At 50.5% G+C, this 14,775-nt stretch overlaps 1 protein-coding gene across 2 annotated transcripts; it reads right to left on the bottom strand.

The window, feature by feature from the left end:
• Positions 1-2,624: 2,624 nt before the first annotated feature.
• On the bottom strand, positions 2,625-14,775 carry Qprt (quinolinate phosphoribosyltransferase). Of its 2 annotated transcripts, none has more exons than XM_042666733.1 (4): positions 14,686-14,775; positions 4,742-5,277; positions 3,046-3,177; positions 2,625-2,969 (listed from the first exon to the last, which is right to left on the bottom strand). In XM_042666733.1, the coding sequence occupies exons 1-4, from the start codon at positions 14,696-14,698 to the stop codon at positions 2,751-2,753; spliced, it is 900 nt and encodes a 299-aa protein (XP_042522667.1). In that variant the 5' UTR covers positions 14,699-14,775; the 3' UTR covers positions 2,625-2,750. The 2 variants fall into 2 exon arrangements, with proteins under 2 accessions (XP_042522667.1, XP_042522668.1); XM_042666734.1 differs by having other exon boundaries at positions 5,024-5,277.

Here is a 14,775-nt window from a genome sequence, read left to right as displayed (position 1 = left end):
CACTCTACCACTGAGCCACCTTCCCAGCCCCGCTTTTTAGCTTTTTAACCACAGCTTTATTTCTGTTTTTTGGTTTTGTTTTGGGTTGTGTGTGTGTGTGTGTGTGTGTGTGTGTGTGTGTGGTTATTTGGAGATAAGAATCTCACAGGGTTGGGAAGGTGGCTCAGTGGTAGAGTGCTTGCCTTGCATGCATGAGTCCTTGGGTTCGATTCCTTAGCACCACATAAGCAGAAAAAGTGGGAAGTGTCGCTGTGGCTCAAGTGGTAGAGCGCTAGCCTTGAGCTGAAGAGCTGAGGGACAGCGCCCAGGCCCAGAGTTCAGGTCCTACGACTGGCTTTGAACCATGATCCTCCTATCTCAGCCTCCTGAGTAGCTAGGATTTACAGGCCTGAGTAACAGCACCCAACATCGATTTCTTTAAAAAAAAAAAAAAGAAAGAAAAAAAGGAAAAAGGGGGGGGGCAGTGCTGTAACACAATGGTGTCACATGCGTTTTCCTCTTGGCCACAGTCTACTTCCCTTCTTCTTCCATCTTTACACATTTGAGTGCAGAGGTATTTGCGCTTGACAGTCCTGGTACACATTCCCCACTTACACCTCTCCTGGGCCTTCACTTCCCCCTGGAGCCTAGCGTTTTGCTTTTCAATTCCCAGACCACTCCTGGATCTAATTTCCTGGGTGCCCAGTTCTTCCAGAAGTTCACTTCTCCTTCTTCTGGGAAGAGGAGGCTCTCAGATCTGAGCTTTCCAAAGCTGGACCCCATAGATGAGCGTGTCCATGCTTCTCTGGGAGAGACAGGACACGGGATGGAGGTGGCATCAGACAGGATGGAGGTGGCATCAGACAGGACAGGTGCATCCCAGGGGCCGCCTCGGGGCTGTGCGCTGGGGGTGAGGCCTTTTGTGCTCAGAACATCACCAAAGGCAGCAAACCAAGTCTGTCCAGCATCTCCTGTCAAATGAATCTCCTTCTACTGTTGGCTCCCAGCCTGGCACAGCTGGTGCATGAAGGATAAAGGGCTTGGGACTCCTGCCTCTGATCTGAACTCCTTTTTTTTTTTGTCGGTCGTGGGGCTTGAACTCTGGGTCTGGGCGCTGTCCCTCAGCTCTTCAGCTCAAGGCGAGCGCTCTACCACTTGAGCTACAGCACCACTTCCTGTTTTCTGGTGGTTTATTGGAGATAGGAGTCTCACGATCTCTCCTGCCCGGGCTGGCTTTGAACCACGATCCTCAGATCTCAGCCTCCTGAGTAGCTAGGATTACAGGCGTGAGCCACCAGCGCCCGGCTGATCTGAACTCTTTATTGAAGGACTTTCCTCTCCCCTTTTAGCCCATTCTTTCCATGTATCCAAAGATGGAATATGAAGGAGTCACCCCCACCCCGTTTTTCCCAGGTGCATACAGATGCCAGGCAAGCCACCAAAGAGAGGCGCAGACTGCCTGACCCAGGCAGGGCAATGGGAACTGAGCCTGGTTGTAAACATTTCAGGGTGGGCCCAGCGTGTAAGGCTCTGAGGCCAGGAAAGGGTTAAAAGGTTGAAAGACCAAAAAAAAACCAACCCTGTATCCTGTGAAGGTCAAACTGTCTAGGCAAGACAGATGTAGAGCTGTTTGAACATTAAAAAGCTTGAGACCTTGGAGAAGGGGACCTTCTATTCTCTGCCTCCACCTGCAGTCGCCTCCCTATACTAGACTCATATACCGCTGTCTCTTTGCTCAGCCCCTATAAAAACCTTCACTCCAACCCTACCCCACAACCGCCAGACCCACAGGAAGGACCGTGTCCTTCCCCGACAATAAATAGTCCTGGTCTGTTGATATGGAGTTTGGCCTATTTCCTTCCTTTCTCCTCCATCTTTCTAACAGTTATTTCTCTCTCTCTCTCTCTCTCTCTCTCTCATAACAATAACAATAATAATGATGATGAAACTGTTGGACTTTGACCAATTTTTTTTTCTGTTTTCTATGTGCTGAAATAGCCGTTTTAAACCAAAGGCTGTGAGATTCACCTGTAGTCCCAGCTAGGAAGATTGAGCTGGCAGGAACTACTCAATTGAAAGTTTGAGGTCAACCAGGGCTACACTGTGAGACCATGTGTGTGTGTGCGCACGCGCGTGTGAGTGTGCACACGGGCATGCTGCAACTAGGGCATGAAGTCAGGGCCTTGCATTTTCACTTGGCTTTTTCTGCAGCTGGCACTCTACCATGTGATCCACGCTTTCCACCTCCAGCTTTTTGCTGGTTAACTGGAGAACAAGAGTCTCGCAAATCTGTTTGCCTGGGTCTGCCTTTGAAATTCTCAGGTATAAGACAATTCTCAGATCTCAGCCTCCTGAGTAGCTAGGATGACAGGAGTGAGCCACTGGTACTGGTCTACGAGACCTCATCTTCAAAAGTAATCTAAGCTGCCCTAGGCATTTCAACATAGATCCGCTATCTCTGAGTGATGACATATAGGTGCCATCCAGGCCACCCGTACATCCTCTGCTGCACAATGCCAGCTCTCATGTAACGTGTCTTCTTGTACAACACCATAAAGAGGCCCCCTGACTTGACAGTAAACAGTGCATGTTAGTCATTTCTAACACTGACCACTTAGTGTATGGTAATTATTACCATAAAGTTATTACCATAAAAAAGCCCATCAGGTTGAGTTTATTAGACCCATTTTACAGATGAGGAAACTGAGGTGAACAGAGGTGAAGTCAGGCCTGGCAGGTCACACTAAAGATGTGTCCAGCCAATCACGACTTCAGGATCGGCAGGGGTAGGGCACTGGAGTGGTCCCTTCGGCAAACAGCTTGAGGGAGAAATCGAGGGCAGGGGCAGCCTGGGTAAGCATCCCCAGAGAGATGACATCAATCTGGGGCCCACAGAACTGGGGGAGGTTGCTCAGCGTGACACCCCCACTGGCTTCCACAGTCACACTTGGGAACTGGGCCTTCACCGCAGCAGCTGTGGGGTGAAGCTCCTACAAGACACAAGCTCAGGGGAGGTGAGAGTCCTCTCTCCCGTGACCCCTCCCCATCAATCAGATCCCGCCTCACCTCAGGCTTGAAGTTGTCCAATAAGAGGAGGTCTGCACCTGCCTCAGCGGCCTGCATGGCCTCCTGCAAGCAGCTGCATTCCACTTCTATCTTTAGGGTGAAGTCTGTCACCTGCCGGGCAGCCTGGACCGCCTGCGGGGTTAGAACCCATGAGGGGGAGGGGTGAGGATAGTTAACTGGGTGCCAGGAGCTGGGACACAGAAGGGACTGGAGGTGGAGGAGAAAATTTGGGGAGCTTTCTATTAGGTTAAACCATTTTGCAGGTTAAAAAAAATAGACCAGAATTCAAGTTTGACTTGACTATTAGAACTATAAAAGGGTCTTCAAAAACATCCCTATAGGGGCTGGGAAGGTGGCTCAGTGGTAGAGCGCTTGCCTTGCATGCATGAGGCCCTGGGTTCAATTCCTCAGCACCACATAAGCAAAAAGAAAAAAGCTGAAAGTGGCGCTGTGGCTCAAGTGGTAGAGCGCTAGCCTTGAGCTGAAGAGCTGAGGGACAGCGCCCAGGCCCAGAGTTCAGGCCCCAAGACTGGACCAAAAAAAAAAAAAAAAATCCTACAACTGAGTGCCCAGTGGCTTATGCCTGTAATCCTAACAATTCAGGAGACTTAGGTCTGAGGATCATGTTTTGAAGTCAGCCCAGGCAGGGAAGTCCATGAGACTCTTATCTCCAATAAACTGCCACCCTCCCCCCCCCCCCAAAAAAAGCTGGAAGTGGAGCTGTGGCTCAAGTGGCAGAGCACTAGCCTTGAGGGAGAGAGAGAGACAAACACAGAGATGGTGCCCAGGCCCTGAGTTTAAACCCCAGGACCCCCCCCCCACAGAGAGAGAGAGAGAGAGAGAGAGAGAGAGAAGAGAAAGAAAGGACGGAAGGAAGAAAAGAAAAGAAAGACCACATACCACATTCCTACAGCTGAAAAAAACAAATCCACAAATTCAAGTGAGCCCTTGACATTGTGTTCCCAACATTGTGTTCTTTGCTCTTGAACTGGCATACCAAGCAGCAAAACAAAAAAGTAGCTAGGCAAAAGAAGTGTGTCTAGCCAGGCCCTGGTGGCTCATGACTGTAATCCTAACTGCTAAGGGGGGGGTGAGATCTGAAGATCACGGTTCAAAGCCAGCCCGGGCAGGAAAGTCTACAAGACTCTTATCTTCAGTAAACCACTAGAAAACCAGAAGTGCTGCTGTAGCTCAAGGGGTAGAGCGCTCGCCTTGAGCTGAATTGCTGAGGGACAGTGCCCAGGCCCAGAGTTCAAGCCCCACCGCTGGGGAAAAAAAAAAAAGTGTATGTAGGCTCACTCCTGTAATCCTAACTAGACAGGAGGATAAGATCTAAAGAGAGAGGTTCAAAGCTAACCTGGGCAGAAAAGTCCATGAGACTGTCCAACTAACCAGCAAAAAGCAAGAAGTGGAGGTGTGGATCAAGTGGCATAGCACCAGCCTTGAGGGAAAAAGCTAAGGTACAGCGCCCAGGCCCTGAGTTCAAGCCCTAGGACCGGCCCACAAAAACACACAGGTGAACCGCATCTGCCTCCCTCCCTGACGCGCGTGGAGGGGCTGTGAGAGGGGGGCGCCTTGCATCCGACTCGGGATTCACGATCACCGCGCAGCGGCGGGCGGCTCTGGTAGAGAGAAGGGCTGTGATCAGAGTGCGGGTCGGACCCGAAGGAGAGCAGAGGCTCAGCGGGACACACACCTTGGCCACCCCGCCGGCGGCCACCACATGGTTGTCCTTCACCATCACCAGCCCGCCCAGGTCGTAGCGGTGGGAGGCGGCCCCGCCCACCAGGAGCCCGTACTTCTCCACCAGCCGGAAGCCGGGTGTGGTCTTCCGCGTGCCGGCCACGCGCCCGGCCCAGCCCGCGGCCCGGGCCACCTCCACCGCCGAGGCGGCCGCGCTGGCCACCCCGCTGCAGCGGGCCAGCGTGTTCAGGGCCACCCGCTCCCCCAGCAGCAGGCGGTGCGCAGGGCCCCGGACCTCGGCCACCTTGACCACCGGGACCAGCTTCGAGCCCTCCGGGAGGAGCCAGGACACCTGGCAGCTGAGCCGGGCAAAGATGGCATCGAAGAAAGGCCGTCCGGCCAGGACCCCGGGCGATTTGGCCCACAGTGCCGCCTGCGCGGGGCCTGCCCCGGTCACCAGAGCTGCGAAGTTGAGGCCCGGACAGTCCTCCTGGAGCCAGCTGTCCGCCAGGGCGGCCAGGGTGGTCGGGGGCAGCAGGAGCTCCAGGCCTGCAAAGGAACAACACGGGCGCCACGTTGGTGGGCTGCGGCTGCCTACCCTGCGGGAGACAGAATATGTAACAACCTGTTGCATCGGGCGCTAGCCAATCAGAGAGGAGAGCTGGATCCAGGGGAGGGAGACTAGCCAATCAGGGAGGAGAGATAAATAAGGGGGCGGGGCGGGAGCTAGCCAACCAGAGAGGAGAGCTAGATCCAGGGGAGGGGGACTAGCCAACCAGGGAGGAGAGCTGGATCCTAGAGGTGAGGCCGGCCCCAGTGTGGACTCAGAGCACGGGACAAATTGAAATACAGGACAATCTAGTGAGATTCATTTCTAATAAGAATCACATAATCTTTTTAAAAAGCCAGATATGGGTTTCTTCCTGTCATGACCATGCTCTTTTCTTGTGGGGCTTGAACTCTGGGCCTGGGTGCTGTTCCTCAGCTCTTCAGCTCAAGGCGGGCGCTCTACCACTTGAGCTACAGCGCCACTTCCAGTTTTCTGGTGATTCATTGGAGATAAGAGTCTTGCGGGCTTTCCTACCCAGGCTGGCATTGAACCGGGATCTTCAGATCGCAGCCTCCTGAGTAGCTAAGATTACAGGCATGAGCCACCAGCACCCGGCACCATGTTCTTTTTAGTTTTTTTTTCTTTCATCTTTTCTTTTTGTGGCAATACTGGGGTTTGAACTCAGGGTCTCCTGCTCCCTGGTCTTGGCTGCCACCCTACCTCTTGAGCCACAACTCCACTTAGGCTTTTTGGTAGTTAATTGGAGATGAAGAGTCTCATAGACTTTACCACCCAGGCTGGCTATGAACTATGATCCTTTCAGATCTCAGACTCCTGAATAGCTAGAATTATTATAAGCATGAGCCACCAGCACCCACCTGGAAGTTGTTTTGGGGTTCTTGTTTGTTTTCTTTTCTTTTTATTTTTTTCATTATTTAGAGAATACTTTATTAGTTTCTGTAATCAAACCCATGTAGATAAGACCTTACATATTTAATACAGTGCGTTTACCCCTGTACAAATGGAAAAAAATTAAGTTTAACATTTCTAGACCAATATGGCTATTAATTTCTGTACAATGCTAACTCAACATGGTAAACTGGGATACTTTTTTCCAAAGTTGACAGCACAGCTAAAGTTTCCAAAAATTCAAATTATATATATGTATATATATTTATATTTATATAAAAAGACCAATAATAGCAGTATGTTATGCATTTGTTTTCTTTTAAAACAGGATCTCACTATGTAGCTATGAACTCGAGATCCTCTGCTTCAAGCCTCCTGAATGCTGGCATTACAGCTGTGCACTACTACACTTGGCTGTATGTAATGTTCTAACAACGCATGCAGCTGTCCTGTGTGTACTTGAATGAAGGCCACCCTGTTTTTTCCTATCTGTTTGCCTGCAAAGATTAGTTATGTATACACATGGAAGCCCTCCAGCACTTTATGAACATGGGTCTTTTTCATCCTAGTATATTAAAGATGTAAACTCAGATTTTTATGAGGACCACAGAGGAAAGGCAAATTGGCTGAGGTCATGCAACAAATTGGCAATAAGATCAGAACTAGATGCTTGGCTGTCTCTGTCTGTCTCTCTGCCTTTGTTTCTACTTTAGAAATCTCTTCTAAGTTTCAGCTGGGTTGCCTTTAGAGCTAAAGGCCATTCAAGGAGGAAAGGACACAGGAAAACTGGGTTTGACACCCTCTTCTGTGAAACATGGCTTCAGAAATAAGGGGTGTGAGCAGGGTGATCGAAGGTCCTGCATGGCCTGCTGACTTGCCTTTCTGGTCTATTGAGTAGACTGCAGTGGCGGAACCCAGATGTGGGCCAGCACCGCCATCTGTCGGTCAGAGAAAGATTTGCAGCCTCTTGAGTCCAGCCATCAAGGTATTTGGCTTTCCAGGGATGGGGGAGAAAAATTAGACCCAGTGTGAGGGTATTTGTTTTTACAGCCACACGTGTGCATGCTCTCTCTTTCTCTATCCCTTACACACACACACACACACACACACACACACACACACACACAGAGAGAAATGCCCAGTTTCATTCTTCTCCAAAGACAATCACTCAGGGATCACTCACCCCGCGTGCCCTGAGCCAGTCTTCAGCATCTATCTGCATTGCCCTAACCCCAGCTGGCTGTGCCCAGGCTGACGGTCCCTTCACCACCCACCTAAGGAAAAGGCCTGGGAACAAATAGCAGAGAGGTATATTCTTCCCTGAAATTCCTCCATTCAAACTAGAAGCAGTGATTTTAAGAAACAAAACACAGAAAGGGGGGAACAAAGGATGAACAAAGGCAACCAGTGGTACTCACTAGACACTATGTTGAAAATGAACTATACAACTTGTAGATGGGGACAAGAGGGAAAAACTGGAAGAAAGCAAGGGGAGGGATGACATTGTCCAAAAAGAAATGTACTCTTAGGCAGGCACTGGTGGCTCATGCCTGTAATCCTAGCTATTCAGGAGGCTGAGATGGGAGGATCATGGCTTGAAGCCATCCCAAGCAGGAAAGTACGTGAGAGTCTTGTCTCCAATAAACTACTCAGAAAAAGAGGTGGCTCAAATGGTAGAGTGCTAGCCTTGAGCAAAAGAAGCTCAGGGAGTGTGCCCAGGATCTGAGTTCAAGCCCCAGGACTAGCAGAAAAAGGAAAAAAAAAGGGGGGGGAAGAGAAGTGTACTCTTTACTTGACTTATGTAACTGTAACCCCTCTGTACATCACCTTTATAATAATGAAAAAAATTTAATGCCAAGGAGAAGCAAAACAAACAAAATGAGAATCTATCTATGCAATGCAAATCTATTATGCAATAATAAAAAAGGACCCAGCCACTAATTGACATGGTAGAAACTTTTTGCCCTAAATATAGTATTCTAAGTACAAAAACCTCATCTTGGCGATGGTGACTCATGTCTGTAATCCTAGCTATTCAGAAGGCTGAGATCTGAGGATCACAGCTTGAAGCTAATGCAGGCAGACAAATTAGGGAGACTCTTATCTCTAATTAACTACCAAAATGCCAGAAGTAGAGTTCTGGCTCAGGTGGTACAGTGGCAGCCTTGAGTGAAAAGCTAAGGAACAGCACCCAGGTTACACACAGTACAAGAATCTAGAGTCAAAGACTGCCGTTGAATGTTTCCATTCAGACAACATTCTCAACAGAATGGACATGCACTTGTCATTCAGTAACTACAGGAAACCTAGAGTAGGCATATTGTGGCCCAGGTGCATATCTGGGCAGGAAGTGAAACCCTGTCGCAAAAACTAACAAGCACACCGGGCTCCTGTGGCTCAGGCCTGTAATCCTAGCTCCTCAGGAGCCTGAGATCTGAGGATCGTGGTTCAAAGCCAGCCGAGGCAGGAAAGCCCATAAGACTCTTATCTCCAATAAACCACCAGAGAACAGAAGTGGTGCTGTGGCTCAACTGGTAGAGCTCTCGCCTTCAGCTGAAGCACTGAGAGACAGTGCCCAGGCCCAGAGTTCAAGTCCCATGACCCACCAAAAACAAACAAAAACAAAAACAAAAATCTAACAAGCACCTGGCACCAGTGACTCACACCTGTAATCCTAGCTACTCAGGAGGCTGAGATCTGAGGATCACGATTCAAAGCCAGCCTGAGCAGGAAAGTCTGTGAGACTCTTATCTCCAATTAACCACCAGAAAACTGGAAGTGGCACTATGGTTCAAAATGCCAGAGCACTAGCTCTGAGCACAAAAGCTCAGGGACAGCACCCAGGCCCTGAGTTCAAGCCCCATGAACTCCCCCCCCCAAAAAAAAAACAACTAACCAGCAAAAACCAGAGCTGGAAGCATGACTTAGTGGTAGAGCATCTGCCTAGAAATCATGAGCCCCAACTTTAATCTCCAGTACCACAAAAAAAAAAAGAATTAAAAATATGCAAATAGATCGGGATGGAAGCATGGCTCAGTAGTAGAACACTTGCCTGGCATGCTCAAAGCTCTGGGTACAAACCCTAGTACTGAAAGAAAAAAACAAAAAGTAAATTTGAGCCAGGCACCAGTGGCTCATGCCTGTAATCCTAGCTACTCAGGAGGCTGAGATCTGAGAGTCATGCTTCAAAGCCAGCCTGAACAGGAAAGTCTGAGAGACTTATCTCCAATAAACCACCCAAAAGCCAGAAGCGGATCTACGGCACAAGGGATAGAACACCAACCTTGAGTGGAGAAAACTAAGCAACATAACCCAGGCCCTGAGTTCAAGCTCTACTGTGCGCGTGCGCATACATACACATACACCCCACATGCAAATAAGATCATGACCTCACAGGTTGTTATAAAAATAAAGGTGCTAATATTTGCAAAGCCCTTCAGGGTGTCACCTGGCACACAGTAGGCGTGTTTGCTAATGATAGAAGCCTTTTGAGTGTGAAGGAGGCAGCCAGGAGGAGATGAGTGTCAGCAGGGAAGGTTGAGTTTGCCAGGGAGAGGTGTGGAGGGAGAAGACATTGGAGACTGAGCAGTGCTCAGGGCTCAAAGGCAAACAACAGGCAGGGAGAGAACTGAGATTAGGACTCACAAGAGGCCACAGGACAGAACAGCTAAGCCTCTTAGCTCAAGAGTGTGGGCAGGCCAGATGCTGGTGGCTCGTGCCTGTAATCCTAGCTGCTCAGGAGGCTGAGATCTGAGGATCATGGTTCAAACCCAACCCAGGCAGGGAAGTCCCTGAGACTCTTATCTCCAGTTAACCACTAGGAAACCATAAGTGAAGCTGTAGCTTAAAGTGGCAGAGTGCTGGGCTGGGAAGGTGGCTCAGTCGTAGAGTGCTTGCTTGCCTTGCATGCATGAGACCCTGGGTTTGATTCCTCAGCACCACATAAACAGAAAACGCCAGAAATGGTGCCGTAGCTCAAATGGTAGAGCACTAGCCTTGAGCTGAAGAGCTAAGGGACAGCACTCAGGCCCAGAGTTCAGGCCCCACGACTGACAAAACAACAACAATAAAAAGTGGCAGAGTGCTTGCCTTGAGCCAAAAAAGCTCACGGACAGCATCCACACCCTGAGTTCCAGAACCAACAAAAAAAGAAGAGTGTGGGCAGATTCTGAAACCATCATAGAACTGGGAGCTAAGGAATAAGGTGATTGTAGCTTGTGTGTGTGTGTGTGTACATGCACGCATGCACATGCGCACATGCACATGCCAGTGAGCTAGTCCTGGGGCTTGAACTCAGCTGTCCCAGTAAGGCTGTGATTCAAGTGGTGGAGTGCTAGTTTTGAAGAAAACAACAACAATAACTTAGGGACAGTGCCCAGACAGAGAGGATCCAGGGATGCAGGGGTGGGGAGTAGAGAGATCAGAGCCACCCGGGGGTAGTAACAGAGACAGTGACAGCAGATGGCAGTGGATGAGGCCACAGGGCCTACGCAGAGGGCTCTGGGAATTGTCAGTAAGGCAAGGGCAAGTAGCAGCGTGGCTACTTAAGAAGCAGGCCGGATGTCTGGGGTTGGGTAAGAAGAGGGTTCTAGAAGCAGGGTGTGGGCAGAACAAGTAGGAGGAAGCCTGAAAAATGGGTCACTGGACTTAGCAGCCAGGAGGTGTTGGCCACACAGTATTGATGCTGTGTGGTGCGGCCCGAAGCCACAGGAACATGAAGAAAGGGATGCTGGAGATGTGGGGCCCTCACACGGGGCTATGCCTTAGAAGCATCTGGAAACCTTTCAGGATCTGAGCTGCTGGGGTCCACTGCAGACTGTGGCAGAATCTTGGGGTGGGGGGTTCCCCGGTTTCCAGGTTCTAAGTCATGCTTCATTGTACTCTGTAACTTTGACACATGAAGGTCAAAAAACAATGCTCATGAATAGGGTACCAGTGGCTCCCACCTGTAATCCGAGCTACTCAAGAGGCTGAGATCTGAAGATCAAGGTTCAAAGCCAGACCAGGCAGGAAAGTTCGGGAGACTCTTATCTCTGATCAATCACCAAAAAGCCAAAAGTAGATCTGTGATTCAAGTGGTAGAGCTCTAGCCTTTGAGCAAAAAAGCTCAGAGACAATGCCCAGGCCCTGAGTTCAAGCCCCAGAATTGGCACATACAGACAAAGAAAAATCCTTCTAGAATGTGGCCAGGCACGGTGGCTCACATCTGTACCCCTAACTACTCAGGAGAGTAAGATCTGAGGCTCGAGGTTGTAAGACCTGGAAGGAAAGTCTGTGAAGACTCTTATCTCCAATAAACTACTCAGAAAAAGCCAGAAGTGGCTCTGTGGCTCCATTGATCAAACACTAATCTTGAGCACAAAGAGGCTCAGGGACAACACTCAGGCCCTGCGTTCAAGGCCCAGGACTAGAAAAAAAAAAGCCATCAATCAATCAATCAATCAATCAAATTTGTAGCTTGAAGCCTGAACTTCTGAGCATCAAGGAGAACAATGGCTTCCAAGTACCAGACATTTTCCATATATTGCTAGAAATTCTACCCACAATCCTTCAAGCTACGTAAGATTTGTATTTCTAGATTAAAAAAAAAAAAAACCCAGACATGTAAAAGGAAATGATCTAAAGGGTAGAGCTAGAAACTGATCAGCTAGAAAATAAGATAAACGGGGACCGAGGCCTTTCCTCTCCACAGCTGGGCTATGTAGAACACCCAGCTGTGTCTGTGTGGACCCCAGGGTTTTCCTGGCACCCACTTCAGGGAGATCCACTGTCCTGATTGCCTTGAGCAGAGGCACTTTCCACTAGTAGAAAATAAATAAACACATCTGGTGTTTCGTTAGCCCCCCCCGCCCCCCCCACCCCCCCCTCAGCCCCCTGGCTCTTGAATTTCCAACAAAAGGGATTTCTGTGAGTAGCTTTGAATATCCAGGCTTTCCTGATTAGCAGCTGTTCCCCAAAGGGGCTCACTTCAACACACCAGTTAGTGTCTCTGCAGCTGCAGGAGGAGGATGGGAGAAGCGATACACGGCAGTTCTCCAGATTCTAGTTCTAGAGGGTTGGCCATTCAAAGTGGTTTCAAGGTCCCTGGACTTCTGAGAAGATAGTTTCATCATGGGGGGCGAGGAGGGAAGGGGGAGGAATATAACCCTGATATCTCAAGGGAATTCCTTCTTAACCCTTTCTCCGGAGTGACTACAATGTGAATAAAAGTGGTATCTATTTCCTTTCAAATAGTCAGCAAGAAAAGCAGGACTGGAGGTGTGGTTCAAGTGGTAGAGCACCAGCAAAGCAAGCAAGCAAAGCCAGCACCAGGCCCTGACTTGAAACTCAGGAACTGGCAAACACAAATAATACATTTAAAAAAGTAAGAATAATAACTTGTCAACATTCGCACGGGTGGGAATTGTGATGTTGGGCTCACAAACCCTGGCAAACCTGCTCCAGGATTCACAGACCCATTTCACCCTCCCACACCACCACTGGATTTGGCAATGAAGTCTATTTTCAGTGCTTGTTGTATATTCAATGCTTGTTGGTGGGAATTGAACTCAGGGCCTAGACGCCGTGGTGTTCTATCACTTGAACCACACCTCTACTCCTAGCTTTTTGCTGCTCAATTGGAGATCTGAGTCTTTTGTGGACTTTTCTACCAAGGCTGGTTTTGAATAGCAATCTTCAGACCTCAGCTTCCTGAGTAGCTAGGATTTCAGGCATGAACCCTTTCTCTCCTTAGAGAAGGAAAATGACTTCCAAAAAGGTTCTGGGTGAACCCCTTACCCCCATCACCTAAGTGCTAACCTGATGTGTAGACTTTCGGAATATGGGATGCTGTAGAGGGTGAGGGCAAGAGAGGCCTGGGTAGGGCTTGGGAAGAGCTGGCCTGAGTGTCTGTGGGAATTTGATGGGGTGAAGGTGCTCTGCAGAGAATGGAGGGGCCACAGGTCACTCAGGAAAGCCCTGGCACTTGTAGACTGGAAAGGCATAGGGCAACCAAGAATCTTGGGATAAGGTCAGGCTGAGCAGGCCTCAAGGAGAAGCCAGGACTAGAGTTCTCTCTGCTCACGATACAATAGGGTATTAGCACAGAAGTGTGTGTGTGTGTGTGTGTGTGTGTGTTTGTGTGTGTGTGTGTGTGTGTGTGTGTGTGTGTTGTGGCTTGAATTCAGAGCCTCATCCCCCTCTCACTTGGCTTTTCTACTCAAACCAGAAGTGGAAGTGTAGCTCAAGTGGTAAAGGGCCAGCCTTGAGCAAAAAAGCTAAATGACAGCCAGGTGCCGGTGGCTCACGCCTGTCATCCTAGCTACTCAGGAGGCTGAGATCTGAGGATCACAGTTCAAAGCCAACCCAGGCAGGAAAGCCCGTGAGACTCTTTTCTCCAAAGAACCACCAGAAAACAGGAAGTGGCGCTGTGGATCAAGTAGTAGTACAGTAGAGTGCTCACCTTGAGCTGAAGAGCTGAGGGACAATGCCCAGGCCCTGAGTTCAAGCCCTACAACCACCACCACCACCACCAAAAAGCTAAGTGAGACAGAATATGAGCACAAGGCCCTAAGTTCAAGTTCTAGTACTGGCACACACACACACACACACACACACACACACACACACACACGGGGGGGGGGGAGGGGGGGGGTCCTGAATTCCCCTGGGGCCCAGGATGGCAATACTCCAGCACCTGTGCCACAGTAGTTAACTGTCTCTATAGCCCTGAGGCCTGGCCATCAGCTCCACCCCCCCCCCCATGTGCAAACCAAGGCTCCTCCCCTCTAAGTGACTTGCCCTGGCTCCCGGAGCTGCTGCAAGGGGTGGGAGCCTGTTGTCCTGCAGGAGACCCCAAGAGCCAGTTCACCGGAGCCCCCAGGGGCTAGTGCAAGAACCCCAGCCCAGGAGAAGACAGTGGAGGGGCAGAGAGGAGAGGCTCAGGGGGCAGGGTGGAAATTGAGGGGCCTCAGGCTGTGCGCCCCGGACTTAGCCTCAGAGCTGCTGGAGCCTATGCATGGAAAGCTTACAAAGTCAAGGAAATGGGGCCCTGGGGGCTCAGAGGCCTGCCGCAGCCTGTCCCTGGGGGAGTCCTGAGACCCCCCCCCCCAGTGTCAGGTCACAGCCATGCAGATCCCCCACCCCCCACCCCACCCCAATTCCACCTAGCAGATTCCACAGGACTTTGCCTCGGCTTCTACCCAGCGGCTAGAGAGGGGACAGAGTCCACACGCTGCCCCGGCCACACTCCGACTTCTGTCCCTGTCCGCGAGCCTCCCTTCCCTCTCCTGGGCCCGGGGCCTCCTCACTCCTCAACTCAACGGTGGGGGGCCCAACAGGGGGAGGGGACAGGGAGAGGATGCCCTTGTGGGGGTGGGGTCCTGGAGGCTGGAGGGGGAGGGGAGGGAAAAGAGTCCATAGAGAGTTGGAGGGGGCCGGGGCCTTCCAGGAAAGGGCAGAGGGACAGGGCTGTCCAGGATGGGGAGAGAGAGGGACACGGGGCCGAGCAGCCCCTTCACCTTCAGCGTCCATGGTGACGGAGCGGTCAGCTAGAGCGTCCACCGCGGCTCCGATCCGCGTTCCCAGAGGCCAGGCTGGGGGTGGGGCTG

Source organism: Dipodomys spectabilis, unplaced genomic scaffold (genome assembly GCF_019054845.1).
Source record: "Dipodomys spectabilis isolate Male_0828 unplaced genomic scaffold, ASM1905484v1 ptg000366l, whole genome shotgun sequence".
NCBI classification, from domain to species: Eukaryota; Metazoa; Chordata; class Mammalia; order Rodentia; family Heteromyidae; genus Dipodomys; species Dipodomys spectabilis.
The sequence above is the reverse complement of the archived record's forward strand: the minus strand, read 5'-3'. Positions and strand labels throughout refer to the sequence as shown.